We start from the raw sequence: 23,441 nt of genomic DNA, 5'->3' as shown, positions 1-23,441 counted from the left end.
AATGAGTATTGATTGCATTAATAAATTCCGTTGAACGTCGTCCGCCAGGTAACTGTGCAGACAGGTCATTGTTCTGGCGCGTTAGTATTCGCGACGACAGGTGGCGCGCGTGACACCAGTTTCCGGCGCAGGCGCATATTTAGGATACATGCAGCACGATTCGACATTGTAAGGTAGTGCTTATATTGTAATCATCACATGTTAAATATAATTAAATTATTTTTGTTTTTGTTAAAATGTAAGAAATTCTGTGAAATGTGAAAGCGCGTTAATATTTCATTATTGAAATATTTGTATTAAGTTATTAAAATACGACTAAATATATATTAACTAGTGGACCCGAACGCGGCTACGCCCGCTTGAACTATACGAATATTTATGAAATTATTTTTCAGTTTTCAATAGAGAGATGCGTTAAGCAAGCTCATTTTGGGTCACGTTTTCTAACAATAAACTTTGCAAATCGTTGCTTAGCAACGGTCGCATAGCGACGGTTGTTATTAACATGGCGGAATAAATTGCTTGTCAAATTAATAATTATTTTAATATATTGGTATATATCGAAAATATTACAAATATGAGAAAAAAAAGTATCCTATATTCATCCCGAGACCCTCAAGTATCTCTATATGAGTATTTTATCACAATTAAATTAGCGGTTTGGCCCTGATTGCGTAAAAGACAGACAGACAGTCAGACAGAGTTACTTTCGAATTTATAATATAGGTATGGATATAGTAATTGGTTTTAGAAATATAATGAAAAGATAAAAAATAATAAATATTTTATTTCTATATAGTTCTATTTTTATTAAATCGATCATTGCTGCTAGTTAGAAACGACCGTCGTTCGCGGTTTAAGCGGCATTATTTATTTACAATGCAACTTGAACATTTTACGAGCCTTATCAGTCAGTACTGTCCGAGCTGCCGATGTGTCAACATCGCGTTGTAGGGCTATCGCAAATAAAACAACGCTATTCAGATTTACATTTTGTACTGATAGCGATGTTTTTTATTATTTTTGTTTGAATAAATAGTCTTTTATAGTATAATTAGTCTTTAATTAAACTCATTTTTCGTATTGACTTTAAATACGTAAAATTATTAGATTAGTAATAAGATGTAGTAGTAAGATGAATAAAACTTAGGGAATATTTTATTATATACTGAGACAGCAATTATAGAAAATTGTTAGTCTTAATTAGATAGGGCAGCCCTAATTTGACGCCAGCTTCGTGCCGCTCGTCAAACGGATATTTAATCACGAATCCTTGAATAGTGAAGCTCATTATTGTCGCCGTTGTGGTGGCATTTGTTTTTTATCGCGACCGGAAATACACTCCATCACAGGACGTGGCAGATGTTTTAAAATTAATTTTAAAATTCGCGTTATCTGCCCATTTATTATAAAGTCCCGTCGTAATTTATAACGATTTCGAAAATATGCATGTGATAAAAGTGTCCATCAATTTTTTTTTATGTTATTATCGTGGTTGGGGAGATATGTGATTGTGGAAACATAGGCTTTAATGTTTGCTTTTTTTAATTATCTGTTTAAATAAAAAAAAACTTTCAGAATCAAACGAGATATCGCCAAATCGACATATAAGACATACTGTGATCGCCTCAGGGCGTTAAATCATAGATAAGTGAACTAAAGTGCTTCTCTACCAAAAAAAAAAAACATCCGTATATATAAATAAGCCTTAAAGTAAGAACGAATAACCTTAAAGGACCAACTTAGAATTTTGTAACCGTTTTTTATTAGTGTACACACGCCTTAATTTTATACCGACTAGTGATAAGTAGGCTTAGATATGGTGAATGTTTTTTTACTTGACCATGAAGTGAAAGTGGAGTGATTTAGAGTATTCAACTTGGAGTCATCCAGCACGTGGTTGGTCATCATGGAGCGCTGTGATGGGTTCTTGCTGTATAAGAAGCCGGTGTACAGAGTGTTCCAGTATTTGGAAACGTAAGTGTATAATTAATTATTATTCACGATGTTTGTTTTGTACGCGCTCCTATAAGGAAGTGGAAGTGGTGATGTATATATATTTGTTGTGATTATTGATTTTGATTTTTAATTATAATAATTTAGCGCTAGGGTTTTTTTGGTATTTATATTCTTTTGTAGTTTTATGGTTAAATATAAAGATTTCTAGCGTTCTCTTCTGCCTTACCTTTGGGAAAACTGGATTTCACGTTTTAAGTAAATAGAATGCAAAGTTATTATTGAAATGGACGCATTATGTCAATATCTATGAAATAAATATTATATTTTTCTTAGTATATAAAAAAAAACAATATCTGCAACAATACATATAAAAATTTTCTCTATAAAACAAAAGTTTTTTTTAACATGAATGAAATTACTGGCAAAAAGGGGGAAAAAAATGTTCGAAAGATGACGCGTTATATTGTGCTCGACACAATGAGATGGTGTCATGTAAGTGAATTAAGTAATGTCACTTGTCACGGTTGATTTGAAAATTATTTCATCCTGGCTTGCGATATAACGCCGTCGCGTGTCAAAACCAGCCATTTGTTTAAATTTTAAATGTAATTTGATGAATACTACCTACTACTATATGACTTTTTAAGTTAATTATAATACATTGCTTTATAATCGTCGTAACCTAAAATAAAGTTTATTTAATAAAGATTTATTATTTTTAATTAAAAGGCTACAAACAGTTATCTTTTCCTAACAAAACATATTTACATTATTAGATATGACCTAAAATTGATAATGTATGTATCTATAACGATCAAAATACTATTTATACAAAGGTATATTGCTATGCAACCTTAATAGTTTCGTTTTTAGGGTTCCGTAATGGCAAAAAACGGAACCCATATTTTTTTAAATTTAGACATGTCAGTCAGTCTTTTCGTCCGTCCGTATTATTTCATTCGTATGGTTGAAATAAAAAAAAAAAGTGTTTTATGAACCGCTACAAAATGTTAATAATGTGTAGGCGAGTCCGACTCGGTCTTGACCGGTTTTATTTATACTAGGTCATTCTAACAATGCATTGTTTAAATTTAAACTAAGTAAACAAAATAATTGTTTACAATGCTGTTTTAAATTTTATTATTTAAATCATGTGTATGAGAATTTTACTGAAAATAAGTATTTATTTATTAATGTTCATCACTTTTTTATTAAATCCACTTGTAACACGTGATAAAATGTAAGAAACTAAAATTGACCCACTTGTAAATCTTCAATTATATTAACCCCTTCAGAGGTTGCTAGTAAACCACCATGTCTCACCATAGCTAGTAGAGAGCTCATTCTATAACACTTGTAACACTTTTTAGAGAGAAGTGTGTGTTTTGCAAATTTTTCGACTGAAATTAGTATAACAATGAAATTTAAATTTCAGAAACTATTTACGATGAACGACATTTTTTTTTATTTACCAAACAATTAATTGACCTGAAATTAAAATGTACAGTAAATTTAAGGTGGGTGAATAACAGACGAGGTCTGGCTAAAGCTAACACTCTGCAAGTTTGATGAGGCTCGCAGACAGGACAAAAGCATTAGCTGGACCCTCCGGACTTGTCACTAAATAAATACAGGTGACGTGGGCCCTCTTCTACATAGGAATTGTTGCTTGATTTTTTATATTCTATATGTTAACTATTGTTATTGTTATGAAATATATTATAATGTTTGTTTATTACTATATATTTAAAGACGGCGGTTTTACCAGATTGGAAACTTAAATCTATATATATAAAATCGAAAGGTCACTCACTCATCACGAAATCTCAGAAACTACATGTGCTAGGAATCTGAAATTTTGCATAGGAGTTACTTATAGGACGTAGGTGCTCGCTAAGACGGGAATTTGTAATATTCGACTTCTAAGGGGTTGTTTTTGGGGTTGAAAGTTTGTATGAAACTTCGTTACTACAAATGCTAGGAGTCTCAAATTTTGCATGGACGTCACTTATAGGACGTAGGTACTCATGGAGACAGAAATTAATAACAAAGTAGTTCACGCAGGCGAAGCCGCGAGCGGGCCGCTAGTACTTAATATATTTATAAAATCTTTGAGAATTTACAAAACACTTTCTTTTTTGTATTTGAATTTTCAACATATTAATTGTGCTGAGGAAAGAGGATAGAGTCAGACTATACTATAGTATAATAGAGAATGGTGTAACCTTTTCGTGCAGAGAATTAAAAAAATATTAAAAATGAATATATTTTCGTATAGGCGTAATTAAGTGCCGAAAACCTTTATACCTCAATGCAAGCTGTCAATAGTAATAAATTTGCGCTACGTAATTGACTTACAGTGCTATTGTGTTGCCATTCGAGGTTTTAATCCAATTTCAATCGAATGGCAACATTCGAATAATCGATATCGTAATCAGATTGTGTCAAATGATTTTTATGAGCCCAATTATGCTGGTATTATTAATGGTTTGTTTTCTTCAAGTTTTTGAATGGAGTTAAAGTAATGCTTTAACTAATAATTAGAATTTATGTCTTTGTAAGTGTGTGAGCTCAAATCCTATCTCGCAATTTTTTTGCATTTGAATTTTGTTGTTCTTGCAAAACTTTTCTATAAAATAAATTATTTAACCTATTCATCAAGATAAAGACGATGCATGGAGAAGCTAAAACATTTTACATTCAATGTAGTGCAACTGATGAACTGAACCAAAAATCTTTAATTAACAATCTATTCTTAGTTTGAAGCGTGCACTGAAGTTCTCTTATTTTAAACGTTATCGTGTTCGTTTTAAAGTAGTCATTTTTAAAATACTTCCTTTTAAAATGCTTTTTAGAGTCGTGATTGTTCTTTTTATAGCTAGCAAAGGGGTAGGATGTTTTCATTACGCATCTTTGTGTATAGTGTTATACAAAAGACTGTTAAGTGTTCCTAATGCGTCACCTAATTAGTTATTTTCGTCGATTGTTTTGTTTTCTTTTTGTAACTAACTATATAATTAGAACAGAAAATAGTCTAATTATTTGTTTTTTTAAATGTCAAATGATGAAATGAATAATGTCTTAATATCAATGTATGCGGATGTAACGATGGCTATAAAAATATTATTAGGCCGTAGTGGCGCAGCGACACAAAGGTGTGACTGTAACGCGACGGTTGTGGGTTCGATCCCCATTCGAGGAAGTGGAATATTTATTTACGTTTATATTTCCATTTCTTTCTTTTTCTTTTCGCGTTGAGTTCTGCCACTCAACACACAATGCCTCCAGAAATCGGCAGTAAGTTGAGAAGGGAGTGTCTTAACACTAGGTTCCCTCTGCCTACCGATTGTATACTATCAGATTTTATAAAAATATTTGCCTTCGTATCAGTGCGAAGAAATGAAAATATTATATTAATGTATGTCGGAGCAGTTTGTTGTGTATTTAATAATAAATTTGAAATATATTGTAATATGAATTTAGGTCAACATAATATTACAAGGAAAATTCATTTCATCAGTGCAAGAGCAATCTTCTAAAATGTGTACCTACGTACGAAAAAGGTCGCGGTTAATGTAATAAAGGTCTTTGTCCCGTCCGACGTCGCAAGCAAATATTTTGATGAACATCCTAACATTTTCTTGGCCTTAATATTTACTCATTTTATTTTAAACAACAAAATTCTACGTTTTTAATATATGTATTATAAGATTTCGTTGATTTTGTAATTTATTTTACGTGTTTTGTATAATGCGAAGAATTTTGTCAATTTATCGACGGTTTTACTTGGATGTATCTGACTGTCAATTGATTTTGTTGAAATATTAATTTTCGCCAGTTCGGTCGCCAGTTTTCATGATCAAAGTTGGTGTCGACATTATTGCTCGGAACCCAAGCCCCACGCTGGTGCTCATCCAGAGCAAGGCGCTACATCATGGCTGACCATTCCTTGCACTGTACATATACAGCGCAAGGAATATTGTTCTCAAATTTGGGCTAGCATACCTTAATACCAACTTTTTTCATACGATAGGATTCGAAAGAGGGCAAATAGACTCGTGAATGTTTAGAAAAATATTGGATTTCGTTGAACGTCGCGGGGACACGACGTTAGCTCTCTCTGCGTGTTTTATCGCCTGTATAATGGTGAGTGTTTGGAAGACATGCTTATTAAGACCCTACCATTTGATTTTTTTCATAACAGTATCACCCTCACCACCTAGGTTCCTAGTCAGTTGCCGGTATGCCAGATCGTTTTTTTCCAGAGGCATCAGAATTATGGATATACCAAGTATCACCAGATGTCTTTCCAGATAATTATAATATCGAGTTTCTGAAGAGGCAGACGAACTAATTTCTTAAAGCCGGCAACCCATTAATGGTTCCTCTAGTACTGTAAATGTTCTGGGCCTCTTATTACATATAGGTTCATATATATATTCTATTCACTTATAATATTAAAAACAACCCATTGAATGAGTGAATGTGATCCCCTTTAATCATGTGAATGTGATATTGTATTTCAAAATACATATTACATAAATAAAAGGAAAAATTTTACCTATTTCGTAACAGTTAATAAAAATCTCTTTCTATATTTAACTTATTTCTTCCACTCTCGTAAAGTATCATATTACAGCCGCAGGGCACTAATGTTCCAGTTTGTGAATTTATGGCTGGAGTAATCGATAGTTATGTGCTACCCTCGGGGGCTGGCAGGCTAACAACCCTTTGGAAATCTGCTTTGATATAGGGGTTAGTTAGAAAACGTGTGAAAATGTGTTTTTGAAGGATTATAAGGTTTCACATTCGTGAAATGTATTATTTATTTATGTAAGCTTAAGTATTGTTGCTATGTATGTACATACTTGTATATTAATATAAATAAATTCCAAAATGTTGTTAACGAGTAAATCCATACTATCATATTTTATATCCCGATAGTCAAAGTTAGGTACATAGAGCAATTAAAATGTGACCATATGTGAAACAGAACTCTTGGTTATTTCTAATTATCTATCTACGAGGACAAAAACGCAGGTATGAGTTACTTTTATATACGTTGACTTCAAATACAAATAAAATCTGTTCTTTAAGTGCCACGTGCGTTTACAGAAACGGCTACAGAGCCACTAGGTCATAAAGTCTCATGATAATGCTTAAGCGAAGTAGACAGAACATAGAATATGTAGATACTTACATATATAATATGGAAGTGTAAATGTCTCATTATAAAAATAAAGTATGCTATAGTTCATATAGCAATTAAACATATGGCCAAGTAGGCAGTACGTTCTTGGAATTTCAAAGCCATCCCCCTCCATACACATCTGCCCTTAACTTAATTAATTAACACCATAACAATATGGTCATAGCGCGGGGGTGCTCTCACATATTACGTGTGATGTAGGGCATTTTAATAATTGATATTGAAATAAATTTAAGTGATTTATATTGTTTATTTTATATTGATATTAAGGAGGTGAACCTATTGTGGTTCTATAGGAAGAATGAAATATTTTAAATTTCTCTTGTAAGACAGTTCAAACATAACATACTATGTCTAGAAATCGACCGGAAAGTGGACAACAGAGTGTCTCTAGGTTTTTTCTGTTTGCTCTGCTATATGTTAGACACATTGAAAAGTTGAAAAAAAATATGAGGAATAATATAAATTTAATAAGATATTTCTTTTCTTCATAATTGTAAAAAGATTAGGAAACCGTCTAAAAAATTCACACCTTTGTTAGCATTTTCTCTTGTTAAATGTTCATTCTCAGTAATAGTATTCATTAGTCTTTTAAGCTTTACGAAAATCTTTCTACAGTGATGACAAAAGATGTGATAATTAGAAATTTGCTGGAGGGTTTGCAAATTTGCTTGGTCCAGTAAACCATAATAAAGTAAAAGCTCTACTAGTCTATAAAAAAATGATTTTGTGTTGAATCCTTTTTTTTATGGTTATAAGTTCGTATATAAGTTCGTTGCTTATTTAACTGTTTACAAACTGGCTGTAAACTTTAAAATTTAAAAGTATAATATTTACCCTATCTAGACTATACTTACGGTTTACTGGGACCCTATAGTACAAAGCACTAGGTATCAAGCCCTTTATTAAAACACCCTCTGAATACAAACACTGAGGGGGTTGCATCATAATGCAGAGGGCTGCTTTTACTTCATTTCACATACGATTTTATGGTTATGTTATTGCAGTCTTTTGTTAGATTTAAACTGATATAATTTATGGAAGTTTCTTTTGAAGGAACAATAATCCACTAAAATATTTCACGATGCCATATATTTCGATGAATTAGTGGTGTTTTCTAATATTTTATAGTTTTCTATAAGTGTGTTACGGTTAAATTAAGTGGTGATAGTGTAAAAGCATTATCGTTATGGTTAACGAATGGATACTGATATCAATGCATTGATGCCTTGGGGTTTTCCTCATAAAATAACATCCACGAAACGATTTTATAATTTATCCCTTTAACTTACTACGAGTACTTGTACGCCGTTAGTGATAATATCATGAGACCAACTCGGTGGTACCTAAGCGGGTGAGTGTAAACGCCCTCGCCTTGGTTACGAGGCAAAGCACGGCGTTGAGTTCTGCAACATGCAACAGCCTCAGTCTTGATGCGGACGGAGTATCTTTACACTAGGTTCCCAGGTTCCATTTGCATACTGTGCTATGTGGTTATAAATTAAAAAAAAACATATCGTAAAAATCTTATAACAAGAAAAACGTTGACAACTATCGAACGAGAACTCATAAAAATATTTAGTGTTATGTATTAAGTAGCCTGTACTTCACCTTCTAGTGACAATGGAAAGTTGTTACATACTTGTTTAATTTTCTATTAGTAATATGATATGAGGCCAGTCGCGCCGCAGGGGCTCAAATGTATCACTGTAAAAGTGACTGGTTGCGGGTTCGATCCCCACTCGAGAAAATAAATAAGTAAACATTTTTATTTAAATTTATATTTTAATTTCCTTGCTCTTGTGTCGAGGCTAAGCTTAGCGTTGAATACCGCCATTCAACACGAAATACCTCAAGAATTCGGCGTACAATGGGAAACGGAGTGTCTTAACACTAGGTTTCCTATTCCTACCCTGTTGTGTGCGGGATAAAGCCCTTTACATATCTATTCAAATAAATAACTACTTTCGACTTCGGTCCTAATTAAATAAAGAGCTCTTACCAAGATGAGCTATTTGGCAATCACGTTTTACCGAATTTCCACAAACTTTCCAACTAATTACTTAGCCTTTTATATGTTTTCAATTACGTAACGTTACATTATACTGGAAGTTATTAATACGATTGTTTTGGGTTTTTATAAGATTTGTTCAGAATAGTCGTTGGGCAAACGTACGTAAACACGATAGGAAGTAGGTTCGATTCCCAATCGAAGAATTTGCAGATTTAATATTTTCATTTCTTCGCTCTGGTAACAAGGTCCGACACTCAACAGGCGATGCCTACTAAATTCGAAAAATAAAGATTTATTGTAAAGTTAGATTACATTTACTTGTGTACATCTCTGTATGATAGCTTTACATATAATAGAGATTGTCTTATGAAACTCCTATTAAATCAGAACGTAAGAAAATATGTATAATGTTAAATTGGATTCCAAATATAAAAAAAAGTATTAAAAAAATATATATATCCAAGAATATTCCGCTAATTATTTAATTTTAATATAAATACTAATGTGTCTTTTTTATTTCAGGTAAGTGATCAGTTTATATTATTACCGTGCTGTATTTTTATTATACGGTAAGTTTTAACCTATTGTAACAGACATTCTTACAATGTTTATAATTAGACTAACAATTATTTGGTATAGTTGTATGAGAAGAAAATGGGGAAGTCCTTAATAAATTGGACCATATTTGTACAAAATTTTGCGAAAACCACAATTGAATGTTATGGTTTTCCACAGAGTTGCAAGTTACATGGTTAAATACCTTTACGTACCGACATACACAGAGAATAATGTTATATACATATGTATATTATTTATATTTAATTAAACTTAAGTTCGTGTTTCTTTATAAAAATGAGTAGTTAGCGAGTGCAACGAGACTTTGAGTCAGCTTATAAAATAGTTTCCCAGAAGGTCGGTGAATATCCTGTGAATGGTCATGTTTGTAATTATGCTATATGGAGGCTTATTCAAAAGTTTGGCACAAATGGGCGTGCTTTTTTGGATCCTTTGAAAAATTTAAGTGCATATTTTTATATTATACTAGCGATTCGCCTGCGGCTTCGTCCGCTTAATCTTGATTATTTTATCGTACTTTTTAGTTATAGTCCAATTTATTATTATTTTCATATATTATTGTAAAGTTTCATCTGAATTCGTTTAATAGTATTTAAACTCCGTACATAGTAGAGTAGACAAAGGTAACGTAGTAATAGGATACTCCGTTCGCCACTTTCCGTCGAATTTTTTGAGCCATTACGTGTTGAGAGGGAGAACTCTGCCGGGCTTTTGCCTTGGTATCAGAGCGAAGAAATGAAAATATTAATAAATTATAATTCATTCCCCCAAGTGAGGATCGAACCCACAACCGTTGCGTTACAGTCACACACTCTTGTGCCACTGCGCCAAGGTGCCCTCATATTATATTATTACTTTATAAAGCTATACGCGTGACTTATTTTTATAACTCCGCAATTTGTAAATGTCGCGTTCAATTCTTTCATGCAAATATTAGGGTGGCGAGATATATAACTGTGTACAGAAGTAATTTAGAAGCTAATATTTACACACATTAAAAGGGACCTAATAGTCAATATTAAAATTGTAAAGATCAATTGATTTTTGTGGAGAAATATAAAAAAAATAATATTTGTCCAATATGTTATGTTTTTTGAAATGAATAAAAAGAGGAGAGCGGAGTTACCTACCACTGTTAATGTGGGCTACCTGTGATAAAATAGAAGTGTAATATTATTCTTACAAATGTACTGGCGTTAGTTTTCTTCTCGAAAATTTGTGTTAGGAAATGGAAGTTAAAATTTTCTCGTTGTAAGGTAGCATTTAGAAACGTATAAGCTAGGTCCTGAGCTGCAAATTTTTTTTTTATCTTGTTTTCACTTATGTTTTTAAGCTCTTTGTATAATTTTGAACGAAAATGTGAAAAAATAATCAATGTACATCCCATTCAAAGTTGTTATACGGAATATAATTATTCAGACTCGGTGTAGTCGCATGAAATAATTTTTATTAATGCTTTATATAAGTAAGTATTTAAATATAAGTAGACTGTATATCCGTAATAATTGCATAGTTCGGAATTATTTATTCATTTAATTTTCATTAAATTATGGTTAAATAACAGACATAATATAGTATATTTTTTTCAGTTAAAATATCATATATCTATGTTGTTAATGTAATCATATTAATAAAATGAATTTATTGAACATCTATTAAATGTTCTTTCTTAAATACAGATTATGAACTATTAAATTGTATATTGATACAGATATGCCAAGTTAAGTACATTCCATTGTCAAACGAGAGTAACAATACTTGGTGAACAAAGTTACCATCGACGCTAAGAGGTCCCCTCGAATGGCTTTCAAGTTTCAGAAAACACTATTAGCGATGGCCATGGGGCTTTGCCACGGACGCTTTGCCAAATTGTGTAAGGCTATTAGATAAACTGTTTAGTGAAACGGTATCTTGGGGACTGATGTCTTGGACACGCTTAAATGATTTAGTTGTTTGTGATAATTTACTTTGATTTGTGTTTTCACTTAGGTTGTCGTCTCAAGTTAGAGATATAGGTATTGGGGGAATGTTTGCATTTTTTGTAAAACCTTACTAACTCAACCAACAACCATCAGGTATAATAGCTGCTTTGGTGAGAGGAAATGCGGCGTTAAGTTCCGCCATTCAACAAGCAATATCTCTCATATTCGAATGGAAAGTGGTTTGGAAACTTAGTGTTTTGTTAGGTTCTCCCTGCAGATTGCTTTACACTGTATTTCGCATATAGCTGAAAAAAAACCCACAAAAATAAAAAAATATGAATCGATAAAAAGTATGAGATTCCTAATGACCGTGCATAAAGAAATTGATTATATCGTAAGATCTTTGCAATGATCTTTTTTTGTGAATTTAATAACAAGTTACCCGCCCTCGTCTCGCACACTTATTAATGATTTAATAATTTAATATGTATGTACGGCATGGCGTGTGCTCATTTGAAGTAATTAAAGGGAAAAGGATACTTTACTGTATCCTTATCCCTTTATTAGTTAGTAACAATAGACTCGTTATTTTCTGTAGTAATGTAATGTGAGGAAAACTGATGTTTGTATAATATATTTTATTGCATTTATTTATAACAATTATAAATTATTCAAATACTGTTGAGCTCGTAGCAGTGCGAAATGCTACTACAGGACCAGGCTTCAGGAGCTCTTTACAGTAGGTACACTAACACACGCCTTATAATATAAATGGTCTAAAATCATGACAATAAGTTTCACGGTTGCGTGTTTCATATCAATTAACATAAAAATGATAATCAAAAACTTTTATATTGTAATTAAAGTTACATCGTACATTCTAATTGGCGTCATTAACTTAATCTAATCTAGAACTTAAAATATTAATCAACTTAACGAATATTATAGTGAATTAATATAGAATAAGGAGAATAAATCGACTCGCACTTTTCACTTATATACAAGGAAACATTCTCTAAAGTAAAATATTCCTTTGAATCATAGTGGAGAGAGAGAGCAAAGCGCTTACGGCTGCTTAGCTACGATTGCACTACTTTTAAACACTTGTTACGTCTCTGTGAAACCCGTAGCCGGTAGCCGTTATCGCGGGGCCGTAGTAGGTACTACGTAACGCCACTTCCCTCCTTTGTCTTTTCTATGGGCGATTCGTTGGAAATGTAGGCTTCATTTTTTTAAATAAGCCTCTTTCCGGTTGGAAATGTTGGCCCCTTTTTGTGAACAATTAATCTGTGATTGACGCAACTGTTGCGTTTTTCTGTATTTGTGTTTGTTTGTTGCTTAATTTGTGTAGAAACGAGAATGAATTTCGTAATAAGCAAAGCAAAATTGTAGTGGAGTCACTCAACGCCTTGCCTTGCCTTGTTAACTGAGCGAACTAATGGGAAATATTTCATTCCCAGGTGGGAATCGAACCCACAACCGTTGCGTTTATAGTCAGACTATGTCACACTGCGTCACGGCGGTCCTTAACATTTGTTAATTGTGAAATATTAAATAACATATAAACTGTAAATCATAAAATAAATAACTCGCGCTAATTCTTTTTGTCTTTACAGTATTGTCGTTTTATGCCTTCTAAACTAGTCTTCATTTCAGTCAAACGGTAATTGGCCCTCACGCAACGGTTCATGTCTGAATCGCGTCGGCGATGTTGGCAGGTAGATTGTTGGAATTAGTTCTCTCTATGTGAACGGTCACGCTTGTTCTGTTGTTGGGTTGAATGTGCTACAAATATAATAGATAAGTTAATTATTATGATAATGATTACGTAATTTAAGTATTGTTTTTATTTCTAATGACATAGTATAATTTTTAAGGCGTATTTTTTATGATCTGTAGTTTATTACAATTAAAATACAGCTTATATTTAAATAAGTGTTAGCCATTGTTGAAGAAGGGACACTATCGTACAACTATAAACCCGAGGGGTTTTGGTTCGATTACCACTCGTCGGCAAAAAGTATTTATCATTTTCATATCCACACTCTGAAAACGCGAAAATCGAACCCACAACCGTCGCCTGTACAGTCAGCCGCTGCGCTACGACGGATAATATTATTTGTCAAATATATAATAATATTACCAGGAACTTTATAAAGTTCGACGCGTGGCTCTCTCTCCACAGTGGATTAGTTCGATTCTCAGATCAGTGAAGCGTATGTTGGTTTACGGCACAAAGCTATCAGAGAACGGAGCTATTTCTCCGCAAGCTTGTGTTAGTATGTCTATAGAGTTATATTCATTATATATTTAAATTACAGTATAAAATGTTACATTTAATTCTTTTTATTAGTCTTTTATTTTATTTCCAGGCTATACCAAAATGTTTGAAATATTTTACGTAGAAGTTGTGTACTCACATATAACTCACTCCGGTGACAGTACTGAAGATGGTGGAGAGTTTCGCCACTCAAGCAGCAATGTCTTAAAAATTGCGCTGAACGTGAGGAACGGAGTGTCTTAATACAATGTGAAGCTAAAAAAATATATTTATATTAGTATGATTCAAGATCTGATCTTTGAAATTTTTAATCCTATCTCCAAATCTCAAGTTTCTTTGTTTTAATAAAAATAATATAAAATTTAACGTCCGTTTAAAGGTTACGGTCCATTCGCCTGATTTATATAATTCGATATCGTTCCCCGAAGGACCACAAGGTCGATCGTTATGTGAAGCATAAAAGAACATGATGCTCATGCAGTTCGATGTTTGTTAGCTTTTACATAATTTAAATCAGAATACTTAAAATGCTTAGGTATTAAATATCATTAAAATGTTAACATGAGATTTAAATGTTATTCCTCGTTAAAAAAATAAAATTGTTTTTTTTTGTTTAATGGAGAATAATCACAAATTTTAAATTCTAGCTCATCGTATTGTTTTTTAAAAACAAAAAATACATGTGAAAGAATTATTTTGATACGTCTTTTAGTTTTTGAGATATTGTCCTTTAAAGTAAGCGCGCGACGCGAGATTCCGTCGGGCCGTAACCGACTCGCGTGACGTCACAGGTCTTGCAAAACTCGCTCGCTCAGTTCGTCTTCGTTCGCTCGCAGTTCGCGCTCTTCTTTAGCTGGCGTTCCATCACAAATTTAGTTTCGTTTAATAAATAATATATAGATATATATTTAAAATCTTTTTTTTTTCACAAACATAATGTAATAGCGAGCATTGTATTTTAAGATATTGAAGTTTTGATAGTACTTTGTCAAAAAAACAGTTCTATCTTGCTCGGTTTCATGGCGTGTTGTACCAAAATCTTTAGCTTTGATTATTTTTATTATAGTATCGATACTAGAAAGCTTGAATTTTTTCCAACAACACTTGGCTTGGCTTGAGTGTTACCACAAACTTAATCAGTACTTTAATGGAGAAACTACTCAGAACTTCGATGGAGGCATACAGGAAAAAAAAGAAGAGCTCTACATTAGATTTGCGGCCTTTTTAGATTTGCAGAAGGCCTGTAACTGTGTGCCTTGTCAATGTATTTGGAGGGCATTGCGATCCAAAGGGATCCCTGAGGCCTATATTAAGATTATTAGGTATATGTACCACGATCCCGCTTTGCGATTCGCGATGGTTAGGACTGCTGTTGGCGGCACCAAACCCTTTAGATCACAGTAGGGGGTTCACCAATGCACGGCTCTTAGTTTGTTCTTATTTATTGTAGAGCTGAATACTGTCACGGCTCACATCCAGGACCAGCCTCCATGGCTGATGCTGTATGCCGATGACATTGCACTCATTGAAGAGAACCAACTAATGCTGGAGCGTAAAGTGAACCTCTGGAAGGGTGCGCTTGAGAACGGCAGTCTTAAACAAAATGTGTCGAAGTCCGAATACATAGCCTGAGGGAGCTCGGACTCGAGCACTGTCCTTATAGGTCCTGAACCAGGCGTTAAGTTGGAAAAGTTTCCTGGGCCAAATGGTGGGAGGATACTGGTGTGGTCTGCGACCGCAGAATACCACCCAAGCTCAAGGGGCTGATATATAAGAGCATCATCTGACTGGTTCTTTTATACGGCAGCGAATGTTGGCCAGCACTATCTCGGCATGCTGAGAATCTTCACATCACGGAAATGAAGATGCTGAGATGAATGGGCGGCGTAACGCGGTCTGACGCATACGTTACACATTCATTCGAGGTAGTCTTGGGGTCCATTACGTAGCGGATAAGCTCCAAGAGTGTGGCCTAAGATGGTATGGCCACGTTGCGCGCCAGTTAGGAACTGTGTCGGATGCTGGTGCCCTGCTATGTCTATCCTGTCCCTGGAGCTAGACCTCCGAACGCCCAAGGATGCGGTGTTTGGATGTCGTGATGCAGGACATGAGTACCAATGGTCGAACCACTCAGGTACCAATGGTTGAAGACTCGTCGCTTCGACGATGTAGCCCATTATAAATGCCATGGTATGTTTACAATGACCTCTGCTGGCGGCACAATCTTCGCAGATTACGTATAAACTTATTGGTTCTTTTCATTGCATTCTAAACTGCAGTAATATTGTTTAATACGTGCGCGGTGTTCTGCTGTAATCTACATTTGGCAATACATACATTACCTACTCTTTTAACTTATACGTACGCAATAGCATCACGACCATAACTCTCTCTTGCCGATCTTCAATAATCACAATAAAAATATTATTCTGATATACATATATAGAAATATTAAAAATCTACATCAAAGAAAATGTACATCTGCTCAACTTACTGCATGTATTTAGTTATATTATTATTATATTATTTTCACTTATAAAACAATCTTACTACTTTGAACTGGAATAAAAGGTTTGGTACTTTTAACGCAAATAGCGTTACCTACAATATGAAACTAGTTAGATTAGGTTACATTACAGTTTTAAATAAATAATTTCAAACAACATAACATAAGATATTATCTATCACTACCCCAAATCGACATAATATTACTAGTTAGACAACAAAACTTATCTTCGCATTTTTACTCCTTGCATTTCTGCGGCGATGAAATCACTATTATTCGATAAATAATCGGCAACCATAAATCCATATATTACAGGTAAGTTATCCGATTGCCCTTTTTCGAATCCCTCATCCATTTTAATTAATTGGATTAACACTTTAGCACAGGTAAGAATCAAACAAACAAAGTACTGCGCGAGATCTCCTAACTATCACCGGCGACTGTGACGTGTGACGTCACCGCCGACCGCGGGACTGTAAGCGGCATTTAAAATTTTTGCAAACTTCAAATGCCTGTAAAATCATAACTACTTCGTTTTTTTTAATGAAACAAAAACTAGTGTATTTGTATACGTAAAAACATTACTGTAACGAACTTTGAAGCATTATTTCATACCTATTACCATTCCTCATTGCGATATGGGGAAATACGGGGTAGTATGAAGAAATATTAAATAAAACAAATAATTAAAAGAATTTGCATTATACGAAAAAAATATTTAAAATTGATATAGTTGGTTCATATTTTAGTCTTCGCATGCCGTTAAATTTGATTTATTTATATTTGATTAAGTACGGAACCTTGTAAATGTAAACACTTAACAAGCCCTATAGAGATCTGTATATGATTGAATGCACGATATTAATCTAACCGCTCCAATGGCTGCAGTCGATGGGCCGTGTCAAACGCTAATTGACACCCAACACCTGTTATGTTATATACGTACGTACGTGGAAAACTCTTTATAGCCTACGATTAATGGAACGGATGGTTTTATTTTATTATTCTCAGAATTGCGTTTTTTTTTTCATTTTATACTTTTATGTTTTGAATAATAAGGCTAAATATATAATATATTAGTTTTGCTGTGGTAGCTATAGTAACTTGCGTACAGTAATCGATCTCAAATAATATTTCAAGAAAATTTGTTCCAATTGTTTGGATATTTCATTTTTACTTTACCGTCTCAAATTACCGAAACAATATACATTTATTAAGCAGCAAGTATGCAAATTTCTTTTTTACACTTTTAAATTTTGTACGTTTAAATGAAGGAAAATGTAGAAGATCTTAGTCAGTCTCATACAAGAGCCTTTTCAAACACAAACAAAACATATGCCCCTACTTTTAGATTACGGTGTATATAGTTCATATAAATATTTACCCAGAAGGAGAATCGATCGTGCGTCGTCTGGCAACTAGTACTTAAGTAAGTAAGTAGGAACTGACGGAGATGTTGATTAATTTTAATTTGGCAAACACCTTTATATGTTCACACCTTTTCATATATAACCTCTTCTTCTTCAAAGTTAGTTAAAAGGTTACAGTGAGTTATTATTTCGATTTTACTCGTACCTGACTGAAATACTTTTAATGGTAAAATTATTTTGAACTTTATTTTACTTTATTTTTACGTTATATTATTGTCAACGGATTTTTTTATAACTAGATCAAGGACAAAATACTAAAAATCACATACATCTGGGTTTGTAGAGTATTTGTAATTATTTTCATTTTATTATTATTATCATATTATGTAATACTTGTAATACAAGTATTATATAATATCTATACTAATATAATAAAGCGGAAGAGTTTGTTTGTTTGTTTGTTTGTTTGTTTGAACGCTAAGATCTCTGGATCTACTGGATCGATTTACTTTGTTTTTGTTTTGTATGAAAGCTGCATTCTTCAAAAGGGCTATAGGCTATATAATATTATATTACACATATATACTAATAAATTAAAATACTTTCTAATTTGACATGCAATTTATTCTGCCATGTTAATAACAACCGTCGTGGCTACGCGACCGCGTTCGTTACCGCGTCGTTTTGATATTCATCCTTATGAAAATAAATATAATAGTCACTTTTAGCATTTCATCTAGATTGAAATTATATTTCTATAGAATTTATATTCTTATATTTCAAGCAGGCGTAGCCGCGTCCGGGTCCGCTAGTCAATAATACAAGAAAATAATAAGACAATTGTCTTGCCAGAAAAATCGTATCGTACTCATATTAATATCATAATTTAATTATATTAATCTTCAAGTGTAAACGGGTTTTAGAGCGCTTCCTAAATTAATTTGAACACATCTGAATATATTAATTTCGTATCCTGTGAATTAAACTATTCATTGAATTACTTGTAATTTGATATATTATAAAACCCATTGAATTTAGTTTGATATGCGAGGTCAGATTTCCCATACAATTTAGAAAGATAATATAAGCTTCTAAATTCTAGAGTTTGATACTGTAAATTAGTAGCAAAAATATTGAGATTTGAAACTATAGTGTCGCAGTAGGACACCGTCTTAACTGCAAACGTGATTGTTATGTGGGCTCGATCCTCATTCGGGGGTATATATAATCTTAATTTTACCGGGGCGTTGGGGTCCGCTGTTCAGTACGTTAATTCACATAAACCCTTAACGGTATTTACTTGAATTTGAGGTACTAAATTATATAAAATAACGATTACTTACCTACTGTGTAATTAAATACTGTTTGGTAGTTAAGTACATTCCATATGACCCCCAGCAGCCTTAACTCACTATTTTATAAAATGGTATAATTATTCCGAATTAATTTAATTAGACTAGTTCCGTATAGTGCAATTACTTTACGTTATCGATAGCGTTGATTCCTATATAAGTGAAAGTGGTTCATTTCAAAGTAGATATAAAACTTGTTCGAAACACTTATTTATTAATCTCTCAATATTGTTACGCATATAAATTATATGCAAATTAATTATAGTCCGTATTTGTGTATTAGAGAATTAAGTAGCGTGAAATTGAGATAAAGGTGACGGTAAAAAGTGGTTGGTGCTACTTTTATTCTATTAAAATGATATGACTTTCAATATTATGTAGATTAGATATAATTATGTAGGTACATACGAGAGGTCAGAGAGGTCTCGTATGTGGTCAGTGATCGTGTGATTATAAACATGGCAGGTTGTAGGTTCAATTCACATTTGAAGAAATAAAATGCTTAGTTTTCTTCGGTCTGGTAACGATGCAACGCTCGGCGTTGATTTCCGCAACGTAACATGCAATGCCTTCAGAATTTGGCGAAATGTGCGAAACAGAAATCCCTGAATGGGAACGGAGTGTCTTAACATTAGGTTCCCGGGTTCTCTCTGCCTACCCGGCTATTTGCAGGAAACTAAAAAAAACAATTAATGCGTGACCAGAATGACAAGGAAACGGGTTACATATACGGGTTACGGGTTTTAGCACATTGAATTCGAACCCAAAACCATTCCCTTTACTCAGACATGTCTTATAGTATGGTAGTCATATTAAAAAATAGTATGTAAATAACGTGTCTTAACTATAAAATCATTATTTGACATTTACGTAGCGTCATCGTGGGATTTCCATTATACTAGATTACATACTCGAACTCCTTCTGAGGCGATTTGCAAATCACCTTTGACGTGAAATGAAGCCGGTAGCGTGCCGTATCTTGGCTTGCTGCTTGAAATTTTTCTTCGGAAAATTCTTATAGGTGCTCATATGAGAATGTTAAAGCCTTGAATTTAAAATATGAACATATTTAGAGAAAAGAGATATTAAAATGTATGCTTATTAATTTATTGAGTTCTGCCACTGATAACACCATAAATTTTACATATAAATAGTCGCCTAGTCATATTAAACTATAGTTTAGTGTAACTTAAATTATAATTGAAACGTGACACTACAGGTTTCATTCCACGAATATACAAACCATTACTGTAGCAGTATATTATGAACCTATATAAATTATATAGCAATATCAGATATCTTTCTATTGTCAAACACAAAATGTCACTCATTCAAAATATTTAGTCTTGCAATCTTATATCGTGCAAATGCAAATACCAGCCTGGAAGATTGAATTAAAGCTGGATTCCGCAAATGAAAGCTGCCGTATGGGTAGCATTACGAAGTGTTTAAAGCCAGACTATTTAAATATTTCATCGTCTATCAGCCCCAGTGGTGTTTAATTTGCGGCCCGCTACGCTGCTTCTTATACTTTACTTTCGGGATTTGAGATTCTTTCCTCTACGAGTAGGTATTAATTTAACTTTGACGGCAAAAAATCTATTACAAAAATAAGGATTTTTTCAAAGTTTGTTGAAGTTTCTTCATGCGGCCCTCAAATCAAAGAGTTTGAAGGCCCTGATCTAGACCGAGGGCCACACCCCTTCCATGTAAATCTATAGGGTGGCTGTCCCCGTCAGGTCCCGTTGTAGTTTTTCTCATTTTGTTTATACAGGAATTAATGAAAAACGGCTCGTGCCTCGGGTGATCGTTTCCGTTGCATTCGGTGGTCTTTTTAAATCGATTCCTACGATTTAAATTCTAAGTTTTTGTGAGTAACATCCTTAATAGAAAGAACCCTTGAACTTAAGTAATCCTTATCAATATTTTGAATATTTTTTCTATTAGGTACATATAGAATATTTTACTATATAATTTTTTTAACAAAATTATACATAAAAAAATATCGTGCTTGCTCTACTTGTGACTAATAAAAAAGAAACAAATTGAAAAGTATCTCACAATTGTATTATTTGCATGACGACATGCAATCCTATGAGCGTGTCTCCTGGGCTATATTTTCCGGCACATTTATTTTGTACACCAATCTTGGCAGTCTGCATAAAGCCGCCCACGTCACGATAAAATCCTTTATGCCGCCCTTTGCTCGCTCGATAGCAGTCTTCGTTTAAAATCCTCAAGCTTTTGTGTCCCTGCAACACCTATTTCTTTTCTCTACAGTGCAAAAACTCATATGTATTCTGAAAACCATCTTTATGCATCTCTTTGTAGAGTTTAATCGGTTAAATATATTTTTTGTACGATATAATACATATATTATGCCAATCAACACACAATGTGTCGAACCATTCGGCGGAAGGTAGCGAACGGAGTGTCTTAACTCTACGTTCCCTCTGCATACACTGCTTAATTTTATTTTTTGTATTATATATTATCTATTGCTGAGAAATAAGACAGTTGTGTTTTGCAACTTTAATGCAATATCGAACGTTTCATCTAATCGTTGGTTACTATTAATCTCTTATATCTGACAACCTTATAAGTATTTATGTGGATCGATAACATTCAAATTACTAATCTTAATTTATTTGATCGACATTTATTTTAGATAACATTCATAAATTGAGTTAGACGGTTTGCACTACGAGTCCCTTTCTAAAAATAAATTAATTATAAAATTACATGGTTAAAATAAGATAAAATATATTTTCCTATAATATTTTCTTCTGGATAATATCACGTACAATATACGTTTTCTTACATTTATAGGTAGGTGTTTTAAAAAAATTACATAATATTATCAACTGACTAATGACATTTATACTGCAGCTTAAAGTTACGAAGTGCAATAAGTTTAAATAAAGTCACTTAAGTAGAAACGGTGAGTGAACTTTCAAACTTTCGAAGCTAAACCGCCACCATAAGGTTACTTTACTTGATACTTTGCTTCGGTAGTTCTTTGATCATATAAAATACTAGCGGCCCGCTCGCGGTTTCACCTGCGTGAACTATGTTATTATTAATTTCTGTCTCCATGACTACGTCCAAGTGACGGCTATGCATAATTTGAGATTCCTAGCACATGTACTTTCTGAGATTTCGTGATGAGTGAGTGACCTTTCGATTTTATATATATAGATAATAGACATTAAGTTTGCCTAAGGAATACTGAAGATTTTATAAAACTAAACACAATTTCAATTTCTTATTTTTCAATTTATTGACAGGTCTATGTCTCTATATAAAAATAAATATTTATTTAAAAATCCAGAGCTTCTGATGAGAAACCTTAACATATCACCAGAAATATATAGAAATACTAGCGGACGCGCGCAGCTTCACTTGCGTATTTCGGGGTGAATTCTAATAAACCATGAAACATGTGTTCAATGAAATATTTTTAAGAGTCTAAACTTCCCATTTTATAAAAATCAGTGGCGATTTAAAGATTTTTTCATACAAACTTTCAACCCCTTATTTGCATCCTTAGGGGAAGAATTATAGAAAACGATGAAACACGTGTTCAATTAAATACTTTTAAAAATCTTAATTTAAAATTTTATAAAAATCGGTGCTGATTTAATTTTTTTTCCATACAAACTTTCAACCCCTATTTCGTCCCTTTAGGGTTAAAATTTTTCAAAATCCCTTCTTAGTGGACGTCCACATTACGAATGTAAACATCTGTCCAAATTTCAAGTTTCTACCGTCAGCGGTTACGGCTGTGCGTGCGTCTTACCTCAGTCAGTGAGGACAAGTCCTTTTATATATATAGATTTAACCTTAGGAAACCTTAATATAGTGAACAGTTGCCATTAAAAAATGAAAATCCTTGAAAATTAAGGTATTATAGCTCATTGGGACAGGGTCAAAATTTACAGTGTAACGCTGTATGCTGCAAATTTTTAAGCATTATTGCTTGTGAGTCCAATCTTCACTCCTCATTCTTTCAATGATTATATTTGAATTGTTCTCATTTCTTCTCCCTGGTAAGATTTAGGGCGGCGGTAAATTCCGCCCTCACTCAACGCAATGTTTAATACTGCAAGTTTCAATAAATGAAACTACTAGTCTAGTTATAAATAATCATCTATGTATGTATATGAAAACATTATTCTTAGTTTCCTATTCTATTCTCGACCACGGCAACAGTTTCTGCAATAAAACTTACTAATGGACGTAATTTAAAAGT

At 33.2% G+C, this 23,441-nt stretch overlaps 1 protein-coding gene across 6 annotated transcripts in view; it reads left to right on the top strand.

Moving 5' to 3' along the window:
- The window catches only part of Fak (protein tyrosine kinase 2 Fak), a 135,654-nt gene that overhangs the window by 24,515 nt on the left and 87,698 nt on the right, over positions 1-23,441 (top strand). For 4 of the 6 annotated variants that reach the window (XM_085194131.1, XM_085194135.1, XM_085194132.1 and 1 more), the window contains exon 2: positions 1,579-1,977. The exons of the other annotated variants lie outside the window; for them this stretch is intronic. In XM_085194131.1, the coding sequence (XP_085050257.1) occupies positions 1,910-1,977 (68 nt within the window). In that variant the 5' untranslated portion in view covers positions 1,579-1,909. The remainder of the gene's footprint in view (positions 1-1,578; positions 1,978-23,441) is intronic. 6 annotated transcript variants of the gene reach the window in all.

This window comes from Heliconius melpomene, chromosome 12, assembly GCF_056956725.1.
Source record: "Heliconius melpomene rosina isolate 202511_hmr_F chromosome 12, ASM5695672v1, whole genome shotgun sequence".
NCBI lineage: Eukaryota > Metazoa > Arthropoda > Insecta > Lepidoptera > Nymphalidae > Heliconius > Heliconius melpomene.
The sequence above is the reverse complement of the archived record's forward strand: the minus strand, read 5'-3'. Positions and strand labels throughout refer to the sequence as shown.